Genomic DNA, 23520 nt, shown 5'->3' with positions numbered 1-23520 from the left:
TCTTGCTCATCTTTTCTCCTTTTAATCCTGTTCTCTATAATTTTCACTTTTTTTCTTCTTCTGCTTCCAGAAGACACAGACAAGATGGAACAGTCATTCTCTCTTGATTTTAAAGTGATTATTGTAACAGTGTAAAAAGCAGTTTGTGGGTTTTCTGTGTAGTCTGCTTTCTTTTATCCTTTTTTTTTAATGGGCTGATTGGCTAGGTAACTCTACAGCAACAACCTTTTATTTGCTCAAAGTCCTCTTTCGTATGTACAGCAGAACTGTCAGAGTACAAAGATATTCTAGGCTAAGAGTCACAAGTACATTTGTACTGATATTATTTTTTAGTGAAAAAAGAATTGATACCAGAATTTATAGCACTTTAACATTTCAGGTTCAGTATTTATGAGCACGGAATTTCAGTCACTGTCATTTGCTTCTATTCTGGAAAAAAAAAAAAAAAAAAAGAGTTTGTCTCATCTTCCTGGCATAAATTGAATAATGATTTTGTTTCCTATTGGTAGCTGCTGTTCACAAATAGATGTTGCAAAGGAAAACGCTCAATCACCATGAACAGGAATGAGAACCCCAGACAGTTTCATATCTGAAGATGTCAAACAGCTGTCTAAATCAAAGTCAAAAATATCTGTTGCTGGAAGGCACAAAAAAGCAGATGTTTGTGACCCACTGCAAAAACTTACACTCCCTTATGTTTTTTTCCATCAAAAATTGCCTTCCTACACCACTTTGATTCAAGACAAATGTTTCAGTTAAGAGGAATTGTGTAAAATACAATATTTCAGGAAAGAGGAAAGTCTCTAGCCAACATTCAAGACTTCCTTGATTTCTACGCTACTGATGGTGCAGTCTGTACTGATAAGTATCTATGGATGTCTCAGAACAGCACAAATGGGATTACCTAAAAGCAGCAGAACAAAAATTAAAAGAAGGAAAATAATTGATCCTGAATTTCAAGAGACAGCTCCTGAATATAAGAAATCAGATATTACACTCTGAAATTATTTCCAAATAATAGAAGCATGAGGACATGGAAAAATATCTTTCATCAGAGCAAAAGCAGGCAAGTAGTCTGGCGTATCGTGCTTATGAGGAGAGACTGAGAGAGCTGGGTCTGTTCAGCCCGGAGAAGAGAAGGCTGAGAGGGGATCTCATCAGTCTTTATAAATATCTCAAGGTTGGGTGTCAAGAGGATGGGACCAGACCCTTCCCAGTGGTGCCCAGTGATAGGATGAGGGGCAACGGACACAGACTGACACACAGGAGGTTCCACCTGAATATAAGGAGAAAGTTCTTTACTTTGAGGTCGCTAGAGCCCTGGAACTGGCAGCGCAAAGAGGTTGTGGAGTCTCCTTCTCTGGAGACATTCAAAACCCACCTGTACACATTCCTGTGTGATCTGCTCTGGTGAACCTGCTTTAGCAGGTGGGTTGAACTGGATGATCTCCAGAGGTCCCTTCCAACCCCAACTGTTCTGCGATTCTGTGATCTGCTGCATTTATTTACATCAAGCATTTATTTTTCCACAAAACCCTGCAAGAAATATCAAAAACATATACAAAATCATGACAAGCATTTGGGAACTCTCTCAGATCCATGATGTGTTACACTTGGCCCTTGTGCAGAGAGGTAGTTAATACTTAAAAGTTTGTGAGTTGCTTGTGATGTTGAATTAATTGGGAAACTTTGCTTGGATTTCAGTGGGAGCTGAATTCATGCAAACAATTTTCTCCTCACGTGAGCAAAGCACTGGATTCTCAAATGAACAGCACCTTGCTTTTTTTAACTCTACATCTGCTCTGAAGTGTAGTAACAGGGGTCTTTTTATGGGTCTTCTACAGCGAATGGCTTGCATACACTGTGACAATTCTGTGTGGAGAGGCTGCCACACCAGAGCACCTTTGATCCTACTTGAACAACAGAGTGGAGAATCTGTGTCAAAGCAACACTTTCCATATTTCTCCCCTTCTCCCTCCTCCATCTTCATGACTTCAAAGTACTTTAGGGCTTTGTATCAATTTTTCATATGTTACTCTCTGTGTGTTTGTGTGTGTGTACACACATCTAAGAAAAACACCAGTTGCTGGGTCTAGGTGGCCTTCCTGCATAACTAGGAAAAATTAAACCAGTTTATATAGCTTGTGGATTGTCAGATATAAGTTCAGATCTCCATGAAACAATCTAGAGGAGGCTGCATGTTTCCCATTGTTACAAGGCTTTTGGATAGGTGAGCCTGCACCTAAAGACTGCCATAGCATCCAGTTCCTCATGGCTGGAACAAGATATGTTTTTTACTCAAATAGTAGATGCAACATAGGCAGCATCAGTACAAACCTGTCTTCTCTGATCTGCCAGCAACCCATATCTGTGAGAGCATGCAGTTGTTAAGTGTTGTTGTCCCGTCATTTTCTGGCATAGTGACTGAGACTGGCAATGTAAGTGCCCAACAGTGATGATGACAGGTGAATTATTTTTCCTCTTGACTTTGTAATTAGTAAAAATCTCTGTACTTAGCTCAGTGGAAGCAGGACTGGACCTATATTTTTCTTTCTAAAAAACAACAACCAAAAATGTAGGCATTTATCAGTGTGGATACCTCACTGCAAGAGGCAGGTCATGAACATCAGTTTAAATGACAGCATGCAGAGGTCAGTGTTTTGCCTTGTTACAGTGTACTCCCACTTATTTTAGAGAAAGCGTTGTATTACTTATGTGTTAACATATTACTCATGTGACAACATAAGTAATACTCTTTTTTTGTCAGTATTAGAAATACCATATGTGATCTTCCACAATCTGAGGAGACTGCAATGGGAATCACATAAAGGTAACTGTGAAGAGGAAAGAGCCGTTCCAACATTTTTTGAGAGAAGCAAATTACAGACCTTTCAGGATACTAGAGGGAACAACTCGAAAGGCACACAATGCCCTTCATTTGAATTTCAGAGATTCAGCAGTTTTCTCTATTTATCCTGCGTATCCTGTTCTACATCACAAATTTAAATGGGAATGACTGCAGTTCAGTAGAGAAAGTAAATAAAAGTGCAAGTGCTGTAGGCAATTAAAATGTTATAATTATTTTTATTAGTCTTCAAACTGTAGCAGTAGCTTGAAATTGTGCCTAGAGCACGACCTCATCGCACTGTACAAAAACGGCAGGACAAAATGACTCTCCCAAGTGTTTTACTGTTCCTCGGATGTGGAGCAGCTGGAGGGAAACACAAGCCTTCAGACAAACAAAGTAGGTGCATTTCTTTGTCTCTGCAGGAGCATAGTTAAGTTGCTGTTTAAATAACAAGCAGTATGTCTTTTTCTGCAATTCCCAATCTAGAGAGCTTGGTTCAGTTAACTGCTTGTTGAGATATCCCTGGGTCAGATGTGATCCTGAGAGCAGGCATGTTCCTGGTTAATCAGCCCACTTACCTAATCAGGTTGTGCCTTGTCCAGACTAAGGAACTCAAGTCTGTCCTTCCTTGTCTCTCATCCTTTTATTTCTTTCTCTCCTCATTTTTCCATATCCATCTCTCTCTCTCTATGTCTCCATTGTCTTCTATGCTCTTTCCAAACAGCATCTAATTTTTTTTTTTAATCACACTTTCTCTCAGAGTCTACTCTTGCCAGACATGAAGCAGTCATTGCTTCCAAACGCCTGGCAAACAGCACCTCTTTCAGTGTGATTTTTTTCAGGGATAAATTTCCCACTTGTATTCCTCCCTCCTCTTTCATTCTTCTTTGACACATCAGACAACCCTTTTATGACAGGATTCCCTCAGTCCTGATTACAAAGGAGATCTCTCTGTCAAACCCACAACCCTGTCTCCAAGTGTCAGGACCAACATCTTTGGCTTGCCTGGTTGTCATTGCTAATCAGTTAGTGTACTGGTGTTGCCACACCAAAAAGACCCCCTTCTTCCCAGGTGCTCAGACCAGCCACAATCATTCTCTTCGAACTACTCAGAGGTTACCACTGCTGGTAGCTGTCTGGTAATGATGCTCTTTTTCTGTCTTCACCATGCAAATACGTTATTCCCTGAGGGCACATGTGGCTGTTAAACACAGCAGATGAAAACAGTCGCTTCTTCAAGGATGAGATACCAAGCATGGGTGCAGTCCTGCTGCACCAGATGGTATTTATGAAGACACCTGAGAAAAGAGTGCCAAAGATGCCTCAGCTGCCCACCACTAGTTGTCCTCTCTGGCTGAGAGCTATGAAGGAATTTGAGATTTATTCTAAAGGTGTAAACTGTTATTCTCGTATGCATAATGGGTGTGGGAAAAAGCTGAGTGAAAACTCAGCTGGGTTCCACTTTGCTCAGCTTTAATTGTGTCCCCACTCAAGAGACTGGCAGCTAGGTGGTGAAGAACTACTTTGTGTTTGGTGTTTTTGTAGTTATTTTTGTTTGTTTTGTTATTTAATGATCTGATCTGAAATCCATAAAAATTAATGAAAACCCCCAGGCTTCAGTGAACTTTGGATTAGGACCATAAAACATGAAATGGATTTCTTCTGACATAAGAAGGATAACTATCGAATGAGCATCCTGGCTATTTTCCGACAATAGCTGTCCCCACTTTAGAATTTCAGTTTGAAAGAAGATGTAGCTTGATTCCCCAGACATGTACTGCTGGGAGAAAGCACAGCCCCTGAAAAACAGTGTGCAAAAGGGTTCTAGCTGAAGGACAATAATATAAATTTGCTACAGAAATAATTCATTTTTTTAAAAAAAATAAGGTGTTTTAGCACTGCTCAAAGGCAAGACGGTGCCTTAGCTCCTGGAGACTCCTGCATCACAGCCTGAAGGTGGCATGACATTGGAGAGTGTCCTTCCCTCACAAAGTTATCTGCAGAATGATAAAGCAATCTCTATACCCTGATTCCTTCTGCACATAGAAACATGCTTAAAACGTGAACCTTACCTCTATTTAGATGAATTTATGCTGCTGGAATAGAATAAGTAACGTAAATTAAAGCTTGCATAGATCTTAGCACAAGTGCCTATAAAACAAAAGGAATTGTGTTTCAGTTGTAGCATTGTCATTGTTCACTGTCTATAATTTGCAGGAAATACAGAATTTCTGGTATACAACAAAGACTGTATAATGTCCAGGAGGTCAGCATAGGCTTCATTTATTTATGATGCTTAAAATTCACAGATAAACTAAAACAAGTAAAATTCCTTAAGTCTTCAGAGGAGTCCATAGAAGGAAAGCAAATGAGAAGGAGGAAGGCACTCTAACTTGTGTTTTGTATCTGTGCTTTTATCAGTGTGGTAGTTTCTATAGCAAAGACTTTAATACAAATTATTCTAACATCATTGCTGAAACTAAGTAACCAAAAGCTGTGTAGTAGAAATATAGTCTATTTTTCCAAGCTTCCAGTGTCTGCTACACCTTTTGAGGAGTCATTGGAGCTATTACCCCTCACCTGTAGTTACCTTTATTAAAAGATGTGGGATTTTTAACTTTCAGAGATGGTTGTCATGTTGGATGTTCAATTCTGAAGCGCATTATTTAATTCCACGCAGGGTGTTGGAGCTGGCTCACCACACTCTGCCTGCACGCTGCAGGGGAGGCCTCACTGTCCAACGCAGGTCTTTGAATCCTGCTATGCAGCAAGATGATTAGAAGTCATATCTTTAAAGCTGATCTTAAACCTCTCTCCTCAAGTCACTGTAGTCAAGTATTCTTCAGCTCTCTGATGTTTCAGGCTTACAAAGACGGTGTGTGTTCTCATGCAACAAATGGAATACATAAAGCAAAAAGGACTTCATTTTGTCCTTTTAAGGCTGCCTCTTTCCCTCATCTAACAACACAGCAACATCAGTTTTCTTTGCTTGGTGGTCAGTACTGCAATGACTTGCATATTTAGGAATGGCTGTGTCACAGTGGGTTGTTTTTTTCTCACATCTGAAGCACAGCTTCACTATAAAATTATACCATAGGGGAACAGAAGACCAGGCTCTTTTGTGAATTATATGTAAAACACAAAGAACCAGGGGCATTTCTTATGTTGGAAAGAAGTGATCCATATCCACCAGAGCTTTATAATCCCCACTGAAATTTTGCTTTGTCATTACGTTTTAAGAGTAACATGAAGGGCTGTCGTGATCCAGCAGAAGTTTCCCTCTGTTATACGGTGGAGTAACCATTTGCCTTGTACAGATTTGCTATATCTAACAAGTTAAAATATACAATGATTTGTTATGACATGAAACAAGTTTCCACTGTTTATTAGCTTGTGTGATTGTTTTTTTTTTTAAGCAATGCTTGAGAGTGACAGTGTTCTCCTGCATTCATGCTCCCACATAGAAATCTCAGTGGGGATTTCACTGGCCGTCCCAGGCTCTCAGAAACTGGCACTTAGCGACTCAAGCGGTGAGCATGAACACAGTAGTGTAAGAGAAAGTTTCAAAAACTTTTACAAGATAATATTCTTTTTGTTTTTCTTTTCCCAGTGTAAATTTAAATATTTCTGTCTTGCTTGTTTTAGCTTGTTAATGTACTTGCTTTGTTTTATATGACACTGTACCTTAACATTTCTGTTGTATTATATGTACGCTGCACATATACACACACAAAAACTAATAATTTCACCAGCTAAAAAGCATTAGAGCCACTATAAGGAATAAATATATGCAGGGAGACTTTAAATATAGAGTCTGTTCTCCCAAGGTCACATAAAGTATCACAGCTGGAAATAATATTCAACAGCTATTGTCTTTTGTATCTTTTATTATGCCTTGTAAATCGCGCACTGCCCCAAAGCAGATACAAATTATACTTCTCTTGATTGTAGAAATTCCTGTGCATTGCCAGAGTAGCATAAACATGTAAATGACTGTCACAACCAAAAGTCATAAATTCTCTGTAATGCAGATGCAAGGCACTGTCTCTGGTTTCTTGAGGGACTGCAAAGAATAGAGTAGGGGGCTGCAGGTTTTTGAAAAAAATGCTAGAGCCTGAATCATGGCAAGAGTTGAAGATGTGGTACAAATCACACACTGAGATTCACAGAAGAACGGCTGCTAGGCTTTCTTCCAATTGCTTCATGGAGTTGCCTTCTGTAGAGACAAAGTGGATGATTAAATCTGAATGGAAACACCTGAATGCAGCCTGGACCCTCGTTCCCTCCTGAAATGGTAATCACTCAGAAAGCTGACGCAGGAAAGTATTATAGGCCTAGCTTGGAAACCCCTATTTTCTTTAATGTTTGAGATTATGGTTTTTGTTTGTTTGTTTGTTTGTTTGTTTGGTGGTGGGTTGGTTGGTTTGGGTTTTTTGTTTGTGGTTTGTTGGTTTGGTGTGGGGTTTTGGGGGTGGGTTGTTTGTTTGTTTGCTTTTCCCTGCTAAGGTGGTTTTGTCATAAGGGAAAAGTTTGAAGAGTTCTGTCCTTGTGAGACAGGAGAATAATATTACAAGGGCAAGTGGCTGACAGATCATGCCCAACAGTAGGCCTGCAGACTTGCTGCACTGCTGAGCAGCCACTGGAAAATAAGTAGGAATGTTTGCACCCTCGCTATATCCTGGAGTATTCTGGGGCAGGCACAAGTCTGTTGGCAGCAATAGCTTGGGGAAGTGGTTCTCAGGTCTGTAATTGCTTGTACGTGCAGCTGATCCCAAACTCTTAAACATTATGTTCATACAATCAGGAAAGAGAAATGATCAATGCAATTAGCCCCCATTTAGTGCTCCTGAGGCACCAAGAGGGACAGTCTGTGCTGAACTATGCTCCAGTGTGCTGTCACATTCTTGCTTTGAATATATTACTTGAAATGCATTATTTTTAGGGCCTTCAAACCTATAAAGGCCTATGGATGCTGGATCAGGGCCAGCTCTGAATGCACTTCTAAAAGGGGTGGCCACAAAGAGCTGTTTGGGGTAGAGCAGTGGATGAGACGCAGATCTGATGAGCTCCTGGACTATTTTGGGCCACCTGTGTTTCTCTGTGCCGCAGGGCAGCTAGCTCACAAAAGGTGATTATGTGCAGTTTATTGTTGGACCCAAGGCAGCCCATGGCTGTGCAAAGGCACGTGAATTGACTTCAGGAATTGTTAGCCCTAGCATGACACAGCAGGCAAAAGGTAGCAAGGCACCCACACACAGTTGTGTTTCAGCTGTTGTCCTGCTTCCTCTTCCCAGATACAGCAGAAGGATCACATCTCTGTGCCATGGGTGATATACTGGTGCTCCAAACAGTCTTTTGCCAGCTGTTCCTATACAAAGTCAATTATATCATTAGCGGTGCTAGCATTGTACTTTACACCACTGCTTCTGTTTGCATCAGTAGTCCCCAAGAAAAAATCTAACCTTCCAGGGGAAAGATAGAACATAATACTAAACAATACCTCTTCTCAATGGTAACTGTAGCCACTGCTGAAGAGAACAGGTGCAGGTATGGCTTAATTTCTGTCATGAAAAGGAGGTAGCAGAAGGAACAATGTATTACCTCCAATAAAGTCCATAACTTTCCAGCTTCCACTGCTATGATCATTGTTCAGAAAACAACAAAGCAATACAGACAGAGCATAATTTAATGTGGAGGCTCTGATGGGATCTTGTCATGGAGGATATATGTTTCCACAACAGCTCTACCAGCTTCCACTACAGTATCAAGAGAAGAGGTACATGAGACCCAAAAGAGCATGAGGACCAAAAAGAACTTGGAGACAGCCAATTTACAGCAATTCCCTCATAAGAATAGAAATCAAAACTATTGTTTCTACTTTCTTTAAAAGCAAAGGGTCCAAAACGCTATTTCATTGTTCTGATGCAAAATGTCAGTCTTTCACAGCCGTGGGTCACTTGACAAGCAAAGTAGCATTGCCATCCTTTGTGCAGAGCCAGCAGAGACTCCGAGAACTCTTCAAAATCTAGCATTTTCCTTCTTGTCAATATCTCACCTTCTGAGCTGGGAAGTTCTAGAAACAAAATAACTGTAATTTTTATGGTGGTGGTGGACCAGGATTCAAGTGCTGGTGAGACTTTTTAGGTTGGCCTTTTTTGCCCTTCTGATGGTGATAACCCATGCAGATGTAAGCTCTCCCACTTCACCCGGAAACAAAGGGTGGGGGAAGCTCCCCAAAGGCCTGATCCACTCTGCCTTAAATGCACAGTTTTGTAAAGCATTGTTTCCCAAATGTTACATTTTTCTGATGTCTGGGAAGATTGTGACTAAGAAGCCTGATGCAGCCCCTGTAGCTGTGTAAATCAGGGTCAGCAGAAATATAGCGAACTACAGTATTTGATTAGGAATTCTGTGTTTATTTTTCTATGTGACGGGGCAGATTTTTGTATTTGCCTAGAACAGTCTAGAGGCCAGGGGTCTCACTATAGCTTTGGTGAGCAGAGGGTACTATTAATACCACAGAGTAGTGGATGAATATCCTGAAAAAGGTTCTTCTACCGCACAGTATTCACTTTTACAACCTTAATGCAGAAGCAATCAGGCAAAAGAGTTCAGTAAGCACCAGAGGCTTCTTGGCTTTAGATAGAGAATAACATTTGACAATGCAGCAACCAGTTGACTGAAGACTACCGTCAACCATATTGATGATTTTTGTGAACATCCTAATTTTGTCTCACCTGTTTGTCAGAAGGAACATGAAGGATGTGTTGTGCTAACTGGAGCAAAGTGACTGTGGAGGATGTTTCTCACTGGTGTTTTTTGATGTAAGAGAGTTTGAACAGTTCCTCACAACTTATGTAGCATTTTTACAGATCAGCCTGTTGAGCTCACATGTGTAACACATGCATCAGTGTTCATGCTTTTAAGAAATCCAGTATAATTGAGAAAATTCAACAGATACCCACACTATGTGGTTGTTACCATCTGGTGGCTATTTTCGTACAGTGCATTTTTATTTGCTAGTTATTTCTTTCCCTTCAATTATCAGTGATGTTTTGTTATTAAAAAAAAAAAAAAGCGTGTGCCTGTTGTGCAGTATCAATTCTTGCAGGTTTTCAGAAGCATCAGGCTGTCACAGAGGCAGTGTCCAATATGAACCTTCAGACTTTGCTGTGGTATGCATATTTTAACAGTACAAAAGCTAGAAATGCTGTTGACATGACACATTCCAAAGGTGATGCATTCTTAATCTTGCTGCTATGTTGGGAGCTTGGAAACACTATTTGCTTAATTTCAGTGGCATCCTGTACATATCATCTTTGAGCTGCTGATGGCAAAAGAATATTTGATCATGCAGACAGTGAGTTAATACTGGCAGAAATCTCAGCCCAAGTGCGGATGATTAGCCAGCAGCCCTAGTGGAAATGTTTTGCTTTGTCTTGGTGCTAAATCACTGGTAAGGCTGTCATTTTATATTAGCTCCCTGTTGTGACCCATCAGATGGAAATCAGGTTCACATACAGGCATCAGTCCCAGAAAACACAGCATTGCCTTCGCATATACAAACACCTTTGTATGAAACTGTGCTTTGAACCTCTGTAAATCCATCAGAAAATACTTTTTATTTTGTCTTGCTACTTCCCCTGGATTTATAGATACCTTGCCTTGCTGGATAATCCTCAGTTTCTCACCCTCATTTCCAAAGTACTTCTAGCAGTTCTCAGGTGACCTCTATCATTGTTTCCCTTTTTGCCCTATACCTGTACATGCAATACATGTACTTTGTACAAGGTAGCGCAGAATTAATGTAAAGAGGTGTAAATCAGCCTGTGTTTTATAGAGAGCAGACCATTGTACCAAGATGCACCATCAGAGTTATATACTGTGGCTGACAGGTAATTATACAGACAGTCTACCACATCCTGTTACCTAGCATAAACCCTGGCATGAAAAAGTGATAAAATGATCCTTATATGTTCCAGCTTCCTGTAAGCTGAAGTGAGGAAAGGTAGCTAAAACTGTGCTTAGTTATCACGTTAGTTACCACTGTCCGTCCCTGCAGAATCACGGCTTTGTGCCACTGGCAGTTTTTCAAGAAAATATGGACTGAGACCATTGCTTCCTAGGTGGATATTCAAGATTTGGAGGGATTTTTTGTAAACTTTACCCTGTTTTATGCATTTACATTGGACTAGCCATGTGCTGTCCCAGACACACTAAGCCTCTCAGTGCCCTCATTAGGTGGAAAAAGCATTATTGTTCTGACTTATCGAGGAATAGAGAAGATTGACTGGTACTTTAACTGTGCACAGCAGAGGGCAGGATAGAACCTGTACTTCCTGAATTTCAGTCAATTAGGCATATGTTTTGCAAACGGCAGCCCATGTTCTAGAAAAACAGGTTCAGCTTGTGACCTGTTTATGTGACGTATATATATGCACAAGGTTGCAGCAATGCTTGTAAATCTGGCATCGTTTACTGCATATGCAATTGGTATTACAAAAATCTGTCCATCAGTGCAATATACATAGGAAAGAATGCATTGCATTCCTCTTACTGGCTTACAAACGTAGAAATTAAAAGGTTAAAAATAAGGGACTCAGTCTTTTATATATTGTTTCAGAAGAGAAAGAGAATTACCGAGTTCTGGCTACACAGGTATCCAAGGTGAACCATCAAGACTGAATACAGCCATTGCCCGCAGGTAGTACTTTCCCTGGGAAAATGGCAGCAACCCGTATTGAAGAGCAATATAACACTAATCAATGAGTATGAATGAAAAACCTATTTCCCAGAGTGGACAAGGGAGCTGTCAACCTACCAAAGACCTAGAAGTGAGGTGAACAGAACGAAGTCACGCAGCGAAGCTGACAGATAATCTGACAAGGATCCTCAGCAGAGATACCCAGCTCTCCAAGCCAACATGTTTGCTGCGAAGGTGGCATTTTAGCACCTTTTCAGATGGTAAATAAATGTTGATTTTGTTCTAACAAGACCAGCCTGCATAACTGTAATTCTTACAGTTAGCCTGGACTTACCATTAAGTTGTATGTTCTCATATCAGAGCATGCTGGGCATTTTCCTTAAACAAAGTTGTGCAGTTAAGCAAGAGAACTGATATGTCAAGGCAAACTCTGCAAAGCTGAAGAAGACAGAGTGGTGCCATTTACAGAAGCTATGGCCAGGGCCAGCACCCAGGGTTTCTCGGTGAGAACATACAAAAGCTGGGAAAGGCAAAAAAAACCCCTGTTATCATTAATCTGTGATAACGTCTGTGCTTCAGTCATGCAAGAGTGCAGTCAGATTTCAGCTGACAATTCTTCTGAGAACATTGTAGAGGCTAATGAAGTGTTCTCTGCTTCCTATTTATTGCTTGTTTTGTTTGTGAATGTCTTGTTTTGATTTAACCTGTCAAAGTGAATACCTAAATAGAAGGTTTCTATCCCTGCAAATGCACAGATGAGTTGGAATCTAGATGGAGCTCTCAGAAGGATTTCTTTCAAAATGGAAGTAGAAAATACCACCTAATACTAATCCCTATATAAGCACATAATTACTCCCATTTCCAATTAGCAACTGAATTCCAGCTCAATACAAAGCACTGTACATAAATCCAGCTTTGGGGCACGGCCCTGACTTAACGGAATTAAAAAAAAAAAAAAAAAAAAGAAAACGAAAAAAAAACCTGTTGTGCTTTCATGTTAATTCTTTTGGGTAATGTTATAAACCTTTTGGATGCTTAGACTACAAAACATCATTTATTCAGGTTAGATCAGATGTTCAAGAGAATCACACATTCAAAGGTAGGATCCGCAAACTCTGCAATGCATGACACTGCATGGATAAGACTTGTCAAGAGCAGAGAGAGATGTCTGACAATTTAAGTATATGGAAAAAAAGGAATGTGTTAAACCTTTAACGTCATTGGATGCTGTGTGGAGTATAGTATAGTAAAGCATTTGACCTAATTCTCACCAACATATGCCTAATGCCTTTCTCAAGTAGTTTCAATTTTTGTGCTTCTGCTGGCTGATAATGATCTTCTGACATTACTTTAGCTATGGGTGTCCAGAGTATGATCTCAGAACTGGTTGTGACAGTCTCGTTCTACCAGACTGTGTTCAGTGGCTTTGGGGATTCAGAATGATGTTTTGGATTTTTCTGGTTTGATTATTTTTTTTTTTCATGAAAGGGTAATAAGAGTTGGATTGTTTTAGATTATCATTTAGTAGAAAAAGAATGTTAGAAAATAAAAAATGGTTCAAGGTAATCTATTTCTCTGAAACGTTTTGAGAGTTGCTCTTTCTCTGTCATGTGATCGACAAAAGCCACAAGATCCTAGAGGATAAAACTGAAAAGAGGCTGGGATGTAGGACTGATAAGGAAGTCCGAAGAACTTAGATCTCTTTCAGTTACTATTAGATGGTAGTAAACTTTTAGGTAAGACATAGATGTGTGTAGTTTCTTTTATTGATGTAAAATCCCTCTTTCCCAGTTTGCTTCGGAGAGGAAGAAGTGAAGAGCACAGCAAGAAGTCTGCTGGTGTCAAAAAAAGTTTGATCAGCACCTTTAGCACAGTGAAGCACTGTTTTTCACGCTTGGTCTTTTAGGACGTTTTCCCCCTTGGCTGATCTTGAAACGGTGTTCTGACTAGAAAAGACACAAGATAAAATATTGGCTTTTAACAAGTGAGCGACTATACTTTTTTGGCTTTGAGAGGGACAAGATTTTACTGAAGAAAAAGTATGCCCAGCTAACACCATAGTTTCAGCTAAATTCCAGTGTGAGTGTAGGGTCTGAAGATGAGGATCTACTTCAAGACAATGGCTCTTACATTTGCTTCCTCTGTACCTCTGTAAAGTAATCCTTTTTTTTTTCTTTTAATGGGGGGTGGAGGTGCGGGGAGAGGGCTGTGCGTAAGATGCATTCAGTCTGGAAAGTCAGAACAAGTCTGTCGTTACGATGCTACTCTGTGTGACCAAAAAGGTGAATTAAAAACAATGCCCTAAATCTTGCTTCATCTAGACCAGAAGTTTGAGTTATTCTTACAGTTCTTCGGTATTTAGAAATCACTGTAAGACTCAATCTTTTCTCATTAGCTCTCATGGCTGATCATTTTATATGTGTATATTGTGTTTTCATAGCAAGAAGAAAGAATACAAAGTTTTAAGTACTAGTGCTGTGAAAGCTTTCATAAAAAACAAATCCTTGTCAAGGAATACCACCAGTTCAAGGAGTTTTAAAAGGCAGGATACACATGAATGACATAGTAGTAAGGGAAATGGCTAACATGGTATGTAAGCATTTGATTTTCATTTCATTAAAAAATACCCAGGGTACTAGTAATATATATACAAAAGTGAAAAGTGATTGCCAAAATTCACTCTACACCAGCTCTATATAATTTCCCTGGTTATGAGACAGACAATCATTATCAAACCTAAGATTTTAAATTACTTGCTTGGGGCTGCATGGAAACCAATGGCAGGGATGGGATTCAAATCAAAGTTCTTAAACTCTGTTGTGTCTCTGCTAGACCAATGCTTTCTTGCTTGACTACCGTGGATAGAACAAAACATTTAGCGTCTTTTAAAGATGAAGTGAGAGCACTGCTGTAGTATGGAAGAGGAATAGTAAGACATTTATTTTTCTCTTCTGACTGCAAGGCAGTGTGACTTAAAAATGCACTTCTTCACAAGTAGGCAGAAAACTATGGAATTTGAAGGAAAGGCTATATCCACATGTCTCACACACGTTTAAACAGGGCAGATCAAGGAAGAGATCAGCTGCTTGCGTGATCAACAGATCTTGTGATTACAGCTACGTTTTACAGGCACTCAGGAATTCAGGTAACACACAAGATTGCATGGAATCATGGAAAACACTTATTGTGTTTGAGATGTACTCTGCATCCAAGCCACTGAGGTAATACACTTTAATTAGCCAATGAACCTTCAGAAGGGCCTGAATTAATCAAGCAGGGTTTGATCTATGCCTTCTTAATGGTCGTAACATGGCACTTAAAAATGGTATAGCTCTTTCCCCATATGTTATAAAGGTAAATAATTAGCATCCTTGTACTTCAGTTAATGAAAAAAACACAATGGAAAATCAGAAGATATTTTCTAAAATAGAAAAGAGAGAGGTATTGGGGGGGACGGGGTCGGGGACAGTTAGCATTAGTGTTTTACATTCATGGAGATATCAGAAACACCACAGAAAGCATAGACACATATCACTGGGCTGGTACTATCTAAAAGCTGTAGATTGTACAAGTTAAGTAACTATATGTCAGCCTCCCACAGTAAAGTATGCCCACACTTCAGAACAATCTTTCACATGGATTATCTCTCTTGATTTATTTGTCCAGGAGTTTAAGAAAAAGCAGATGTACTTTTCCATAGCATCAACTGCAAAGTACTTTGTACCTCAGGTGTTTTCTTTTTACAGATATTTTAACACCTAGCAAAACCTACTGCTTACCACGAAGTTTCTGTGCAGAGTCCTAGAAACATGGCAAAACTCCTATAATAAAGGCATGTGCTGAATACTGTTATCTTTCATGAGATAACTCTCAATGCTAAAAAAATGTGCACCACCATGAGTTTTAATTTTTCTGACACAGACAAAACAAGATTTGTTCCTCTACCATTGACTAATGTGCTTTCAATTTTTTGCACATGAATGCATCCTGGTTTCAGTGCTACGCCAGTTATATATAAGTATAATCAATGCTCACACATCTATTGCTGTGGTTTCAGTTAAGTTAATGATAAATAACAACTATTACATAGATTTGGGTACTTTTAATCCCTTTTTCTCGAAGAACATCTAATTTTCTTCAGTTTAAACAGCAATTTTGATTTTCACAAATACCTCTGGAACAGATACAAATTGTAGAAGCGAACCATCTCCAGCAGCCCTCTGCAAATTGCTTTACTTCTAGATTATGCTCTTCAGACATAGCATTTAGGCAGCAGTAAGTCACTAACACTCAGCCCTCATATGTAGTGTTTTTTAAGTGCAAATCTGGCTTCTTTCTCAAGGTCAACTCTCTCCTGGGATGAGGGTCATGCTGTCCCTGTGATGCCCATAGAGACAACCCCTTATCAAGTATATTGCTTCTAATATGGGTCCCAAGAGGTCTTGCTGAGATCCTCAGCCTTTCTGCAGATTAATGTATGTAGGTGTGTGTTTCTATTGGCTTCAAAGCAAGGTTAGAATATAGTTCTGAAAGACCATCATAGGATTGTGAATATGCAGCAAACAGGAAACTGCGCTGAGTGGCCTGGCTGCTGAATGCCATCCATTTTGTTCTTCTAAACCAAAATGAGCGGTTTTCTTTCAATAATTCTTTGCTTTACTGTGTTTATGTCCAAAGATAAAAACATGTATTTTTGTTAGTTCTCTGTTAAAATACATGGCTATTAATTTTTTAAATAGAGGTACATTTTTATTTATGTTGCATGCTCTACTAATTTTTGTGTAAGATTGGTTATAGTTGTAGTTTAAAGTATTGATCAATAGGGAAAGAAATTATGGCTATTCAGATTAAATAGAGCAGCTTTTTTGTTCATGTAAGAACCATTGCTCTGTAGCATCTGAGCTTTTCACAACTTTCTCTCTGCCAGTATCAGCCGCTGATGTTTTCTGAAACACTGTTAAGTGATGACTGTTTATAAACATTTTGAACTAGTTCTGTCACTGTGTTTAAATGTGTTCTTTGAATCACTTTTGCAAACTTGTAAACTGTGTAGTGCTGTATTTTTTTTTAAGTTAACTTCTTCTCATTGTATCCATACTGCAGACAGTGCTGGAATTAATCTTCACTCTATTGAAGATCGGCTTGATAATCAATAAGGTTTTGAGTCTTGTCAGTCATTTCTGTATCTAAGTGATTTTTTTTCCTCCTTTCCGCCCCTTCCCCCCTCATTTTCTGGACAGAACTGCCTCTACTCAAGGCAACCTCATAAGCCAGGGAAAATAATGGGGTTATTTCTCCAGCATTTTCAGTTGCTTGTAAGCAAACAGGGCAAAATCAGTCCATCAGCATTCCCAGCTGCAGACAGTCCTCATTTTTTTTTTTGCTGCTTGCAGAGTTATTTCTAATGAATATTTGCACTAGTATTTATTTTTAATGTCTTCTTGTCATGCTGACAAAGACAAATGAACTCTTTTCTGAGTCTCATTGTGTTTTTATAAATCTCTACAAACAGTTCAGTTCCCTATACATTGGAAACCCTATTTCTAGTCAAATTATAATTCTAGACATAAGCTGTGCTGGGCTGCTAAAGAAGGATCCATTTTTCCTTAAAAACTGAAAAAGAAGAGAAAAAAAAAGCTTCCACTTGGGAAACCACATATCTCCCTAACTAGAGGGATATGATCCAACATAGCTTTGAACTTGTCAGAAGAAAAATCTGTTTCTGAGCTAGACAAAGCTATGGTGTTAAAAAAAAACCACAACAACCAAAAATCTGTCCTATGAAAAAGCTAAAGTGCAGGTCTTACACTGAAGAATTTTTAAACTGTCTTCAAGAACTAGAAAAAGGTTCGTATTCAGCATTATCTTCAGACATGTGGAAGATCACTTTGGTTAAATTTGTGCTTTGTCCAGTTGGAATTTTTTTGTTGTTGTTAGATCTACCATATCATCAAAGAAATGGATCTCAAAATAATAGTTTCTATCAAAGATCAATAAATTCCTTCGCATTTTTCACAACTGCCGTTGCAGCAATTTTTATACTCTGCTTTTACTCTGTTCATGTTACATCAGCAGAAGCTGACAACATGCAGATCCAGATGGTGGATGATGTCCAGCTGAGCTAATAACCATGGCAGAAATGCATTGCTTAACTTTTTTGTTGCTGCTTTTTACTTTTAAATTTTTGAATAAATACCCACTTCATACATCTGGCTGTCAAAAATAAATATTAAAACAGCCTTACTGAGTTTTATTTCACTCGCCTCTTATCTCCGACACGCAGACGTTCCCACACGTCGCTTTCCAGAAACTCAAGGCCCTGTGGTCGGGACTGGAAATTCTCACCTCGGCTAATGGGGTTGGGGCTTTGCCTGAGCTCCTGGGCGGGGACGGGCAGGCTGGGGGACAGGGCCGGCTGGCGGGCAGGGCCGGGGGTGCTGCTCCCGGCGGTTCCCGCAGGCAGGCGTGGACGCGCGGCTCTGCCGCAGCCCAGACTCCGCCGCACAGCTCGACCGCTCCTGAGGCGGAGGCGCCGCTGGGACAGGGGACGCAGGGCGGCCCCGCGGTGTCTCAGGCGGGGGCGCCGTGGGGTGGCGCGGGGGCTGGGTGGGGGCTGCCCGGCAGCGTTTGTTGCCCTGCGGCCGCCAGGCTTCTTCCGCGCCCTGCGCGTCCCCTCCCCTGCCCGCCGTGCCTCCTGCCGCCGCCCCTCTCCCTCGCGGCGGGCGCCGGGGGCTGCGGGAGGCGCGGCGCCGGCAGCCAGGTTCCCTGCTCGGCACGGCAAGCTGAGGTGAGCGCCCGAGGCGCCGCGGGGTGCGCTGGGGGCTGTTGCGGCCGGGCCTGCCGGAGTCCGATCCCCTGGCGCGACGGGCGCTGCGGCGACTGAGGCAGACGGCTGGCGGAGGCAGGCGGGCCGGCGCGGGCCGGGCGCGGGTGGACGGCGCGGCGTGAGGGACCGCGGGCCTTGGCCTGCCGCCGCCTGGCTGGCTCTGCCCCGCCGGGCTCGGCTTGGCCGGCTTCAACAGCCGGGGGGCGGCGACCGGCGTCTCCGGCGCGGGCCGGCAGCCGCTGGTGTCGGCGGGAGGCGGGCGGTGGGGCCGGTGGAGCGGGCGGCAAGATGCAGCCCCGGGCGGGCTCCGTCCCGAGGGAACTTCCCCGTCTCCGGGGCGGCTCGTGTGGGCTCAGCTTGCGTGCGTGTCTGATAGTAGTAGCGCTTTATTATATTACTTCTTCTATCAAGTCCCTCTTTGGGTCTTTTGCACAGAGAGGAGGGTGTTGAGCCCAAAACAGTTCCCAGCGGAGGTAGGAACAACGGCGGTGTTAGAAATCAGAAGGGGCCACAACAGGGTGAGGTAGTCTGGCCCAGGTGCCCCTTCCGGGGAAGGGTCAGACCGAATGGCCTGTCGAGGTCCCTTCCAACCCGGGCTGTGACCTGAAACTGTTCCCCCTCCTCCTTCAGGGGCAGCCCCGCTTCAGCCGGCTCGCTGCTTTCCCTCCGGCGGGCAGACGCGGCTGTGGGGGTCTCTGTGTCCTTACCCCGCCGGGGTGGCTGATGGCCTTTCCCAAGTTCGTGCCTCCAGAGGCATTCCCACTTCTGCTTGGAAAAGTGTTTCCCCCACCTCCTCAGAAATGTTGGCTCAGCTGTTGGGTACACCATCAATATTGTGTTTATTTCCTGCACCCAGAGGACTTATCTTGCTTTGCTTTCTTGGATTCCATTGTCGACTTAAAAGATGGGAGTAGATGATCAGGTTTTTAATTAACCTTGCTCTTAGCTTGAGTCTTTTAAAATGGCCCTTCCTCTTACATCTTAACAGCACTTTGCTCGTAAAGAACTATTTGTGATGTTGATTTTTTTCTAGGGGGTGTGTGTGCGTGTTTTACAGTGAAACCATGTGTGTAGTGTTGCAGGACTGGGGAGATGGTAGCTATTTTGTCATTTTCTCACCACATATCTAAACTTACTGTACACTGTTGCCAAATATTTTATTTTTCAAGATTGAGAGTATGTCCTATTAACTGTGATCCTAACAAGATAGTCCGCGTTGCATGGGAAAGATACAAACAACAAAATCTTGTCGTAAACAGAAATGAAGTGTCTGATTAACTGATGAGATTGTTCTGGTGTATACGTTTGCTTGTTTAATTTTATTTTCATATGCGGTATTTTCAGGCAGTAGTAGTATCGTCTGCAAGTACACCTAGACAGCATGTCTGGAAACTTTGTGTGGGTATTTTGGAAAACTTTGTCAAGTTACTCTTGGTTACCTAACTTCCTTCATCAGAACAAATGCCTACATTGAACCTCTGTTCAACTACACACTTGTAAGTCTCTTTAATCGGACAAAGGCCAGGATACTGTGGGTAATTGGTTACTAGCTTCATGTAAAGTAGTAATTTGAAAGAAGAGAGACTTCCTGAGTTGAAAAATAATTAGTGGATGAGTGGTAACAACAGTCACCCTATTTTTCATTCTCTCTGGTCTGTAACTTCTAGTTTAAAATGCATTAGAGAAGGAAAAACTATGATTTGGATTTAGTTATCAAATGATAGTTATTCCTGAGAAGGATGAGAGTGCAGTTGCTGAACATGTTGTGGTGTAAATGCTTCAAATGCTTCTACCCTTCCTGTTCCTGTGAAAAGTTTAACTTGATAGTTTGGGCAACAGTGACTCAGTGACATCCTGTGGCATCAGTGTTTGAATTTTTTTGGGGGGCTTTTTTTTGGTGGTTGCCACTTTGAAGTGCACCAGTACAGAAGTTTGAAAACTGGCTGTTGCTGGATGTTTCAGGAGGTGGGGGTTTTTTTGTGTGTGTGGGGTTTTTTTTTGTGTGTGTGTTTGGGTTGTGGGTTGTTGGTTTTTTTTTTTTTTTTTTTTTTTTGTTTGTGTTTGTTTGTGTTTGGTTTTTGTTTTAGTTATTTAAATTCCTGTGGAAAGTATTGAGAAAGCTTGTGGTCAGCAGGCTTGAGTTTGTTGTAGAAACTCCTTGGCCTCTTTTGACTTGCAAAAAAACGCACCTGCAAACAGCGTTGCTGCAGACAATGATAAGAAATCTGTGTGTGGTGGTTTATGACAGTGTATTAGACCCAGTTCCTGACCCGTGTAGCCAGTCAGTGCACCCTTGAAAGCACAAAGGTTGCTGCTGGCTGTAACAGGTTCTCACCATGCGACTGTGAATGATAGTACTTGTGGGTAACATCCAGCCATGAGTGAGAATGAAAAATTGCATTTGTATTTCAAGGATGATTGCTACTGCATGTTAACCACATATACAACTAAAAATGAAAGGTTTTGGCTCATTTTTGACAATTCTCCATTTCCACCTGCCCCCAAACCACCACCTTTTTTTGAAAGACTGGGCGCACAGGTGTTTGCTCTCTGATTCACTCTTTTAAGAATTACTTTTTGAAACGTGTCATGTTTTGTTGTTGGTTTTGTTCGGGTTTTTTTTGATAAAAAAGGTTTCTAGTATGTTTTAGTCTGATTTAGTCATGTGTCAGCATAACTAACTAACTGTTGTCAATGGAAGAGGTTTTGATTATCTTGCTTGGTTAAGCTGGTATATTTTTATTCAAGCAGTCAGACTTAGGAATTTCATAGCAATATCTGAAAAAACAGGTAATTTATTCCAGAATCTCACTGAGAAACTGAGGAGTCTGCCAAACATGAGGATGGCACCACTGTCTGTTTGCGGGGATCCCTTGGTGGGAGGAGGTTTCCCCTGCCTGGGGGACAGACAGCCTGTCAGCTGATGTGGTTGGAGTGGGCTTGTGTGTCTTCTCAGCACTGTCCAGTAGCCCTCAGGTCCTCGTCATTTTTTTTTCTCCCTCTTTTTTGTTGCTGGTCATGGCCCTGTCTTTCAAAAGGGGTTTTCCTAAGGCTCTGTACTCACTTGGAGGCAAAGACCTCCAGGTAAGATGTGCCTTCACTTTTCAGTGGCTCCTCCAGCTGCATGTGATCTCCATATACTGCCCTGACTTTAGGCTGGCTTTCACCAAGCACTGGCTGTGTGGTGGAGTAGGCGGTCGGTAGGCAGGTAAGCAGGCAGGGGAGAAGAGACTTTGACACAAGTGTATGGGGCCAGATGAGATCCATTCAAGGGTGCTGAGGGAGCTGTTGGAGGTGCCACTTTCCATCATTTATCAGCAATCCTGGATAACTGGAGTGGCCCCACTTGGCTGCAAGTTTGCACATGTGACACCTGTCTACAAGAAGGGCCAGAAGGAGGATCTGGGGAATTACCGGCCTGTTAGTCTGATCTCGGTGCCAGGGAAAGCCATAGAGCAGATCATCCTGAGTGACATCACATGGCACATACAAGACAACCAAGTGATCAGGCCCAGCCAGCATTGGTTTCTGAACGGCAGGACCTGCTTGACCAACCTGATCTTCTATGACAAGGTGACTCACTTAGTGGATGAGGGAAGGGCTGTGGATGTTGCTTACCTAGGCTTCAGTAAAGCCTTTGACACCACAGCATTCTCCTGGAGAAACCGGTAAATCTTGGCTTGGACAGACATACTTTTTGCTGGGTAAAGAACTGTCTGGATGGCCAGGCCCAAAGAGTTGTGGTGGAGTCAAATCCAGTTGGTGGCCAGTCACAAGTGGTCTCCAGGGCTCAGTATTGGGGCCAGTTCTGTTTAATCTCTTCATCAGTTATCTGGATGAGAGAATTGAGTGCACCTTTAGTAAGTTTGCAGATGACACCAAGCTGGGTGGGAGTGCTGATCTGCTGGAGGGTAGGAAGACCATACAGAGGGATCTGCACAGACTGGATCAATGGGCTGAGGCCAGTTGTATGAGGTTCAACAAGGCCAAGTGCTGGGTCCTGCACTTGTGTCACAACAAACCCAGGCAGTGCTACAGGATCAGCGAAAAGTGATTGAAAAGCTTCCTGGGGGAAAAGGACCTGGGGGTGTTGATTGACAGCAGTGTGCCTAGGTGGCCAAGAAGGCCAACAGCATCCTGGCTTGTATCAGAACTAGCGTGGACAGCAGGACTAGTGAGGGGATTGTCCTCCTGGACTCAATGCTGATGAGGCCCCACCTCAAATCCTGTGTTCAGTTTTGGGCCCCTCCCTACAGGAAAGACATTGAAGTGCTGGAGAGAATTCAGAGAAGGGTGACGAAACTGGTGAGGAGTCTGGAGAAGAAGTCTTATGATGTATAGATGAGGTTCTTAGGGACATGGTTTAGTGCTAGAGTTAGGTTACGTTTGGACTTGATGATCTTAAGGGTCTCTTCCAACCAAAATGATTCTGTAATTCTTCTCCACCTCCCACCCACAGCCCCTCGGACTGTGCACTGCTTTTTTGAATTCTTCACCTGTTCTGCTTTTTGATGCTTGGCAGGTCTCATGCAAATACATGGAGCTGGGCATTGTGAGCAGAGACACTTGGTTTTCCTTCTGGGACTCTGAAGTACACAAATTGTTTTGCTCTGTCTTTGCCTCTGATGTCTTAGTCTCGATACTTAGTAATCATGATTGTTAATTATCTGTAGTGGCAGATTGCTGGATACCAGCTATCCTCCTTCAGCTGAGTACAGTAAAAGAAGGAATTGCTCAGACTGAGAATATATTATATTTATGCGGGAAATAAAAGTGTGCTATATATTAATTTGTTGAATCTCTCAGAATGCAAAACATCTCCCGCTTGGTGAAGCACTGCTAGGTTGGCAAAGCAGAAGGATGAAATCTGCTGTTCAGAAGTCAGGAATTTTATGCTCTACCAAATGTAGAACATTATGCATGTGATACAGCATCTTATTTTCACATCTGTGGTAAATATTACTGAAAGATGGATTCCTTCTTGTTCAGTAAAATCACTTTCTTACTTATAAAATCAGAAATGTATTTTATTTTCAACTAAAATAACTGTGCCAAGCCAGATGTTTCCTGGAAAACAGCATGTATAAATACGTTTTCATGTAAATGTAGTGACTGAGATTGCGTATCTCCCCTCCAAATGTG

At 41.8% G+C, this 23520-nt stretch overlaps 2 protein-coding genes across 5 annotated transcripts in view; one reads left to right on the top strand and one right to left on the bottom strand.

Annotated features, from left to right (window-relative positions):
• Window positions 1-13390: 13390 nt before the first annotated feature.
• Window positions 13391-22070, bottom strand: LOC309450937 (uncharacterized protein; the record flags this gene model as incomplete). The annotated part of the gene is made up of 3 exons (XM_082074181.1): window positions 13391-13498; window positions 17898-18565; window positions 21997-22070. 3 exons carry the CDS (start codon window positions 22068-22070, stop codon window positions 13455-13457), a joined length of 786 nt encoding a protein of 261 aa, XP_081930307.1. The 3' UTR covers window positions 13391-13454.
• GOLM1 (golgi membrane protein 1) overlaps window positions 18182-23520 on the top strand; it is a 35016-nt gene continuing 29677 nt past the window's right edge. For 2 of the 4 annotated variants that reach the window (XM_082074764.1, XM_082074767.1), the window contains exon 1: window positions 18182-18339. The gene's annotated coding sequence lies outside the window, so the exon portion shown is untranslated. Of the gene's footprint in view, window positions 18340-20324; window positions 20344-23520 lie in introns of those variants that run through there. The other 2 variants (XM_082074766.1, XM_082074765.1) reach the window with 2 other exon arrangements.

This window comes from Streptopelia decaocto (genome assembly GCF_964273445.1).
Source record: "Streptopelia decaocto genome assembly, chromosome: Z".
NCBI classification, from domain to species: Eukaryota; Metazoa; Chordata; class Aves; order Columbiformes; family Columbidae; genus Streptopelia; species Streptopelia decaocto.
This window is presented reverse-complemented; position numbering and strand designations above follow the sequence as displayed.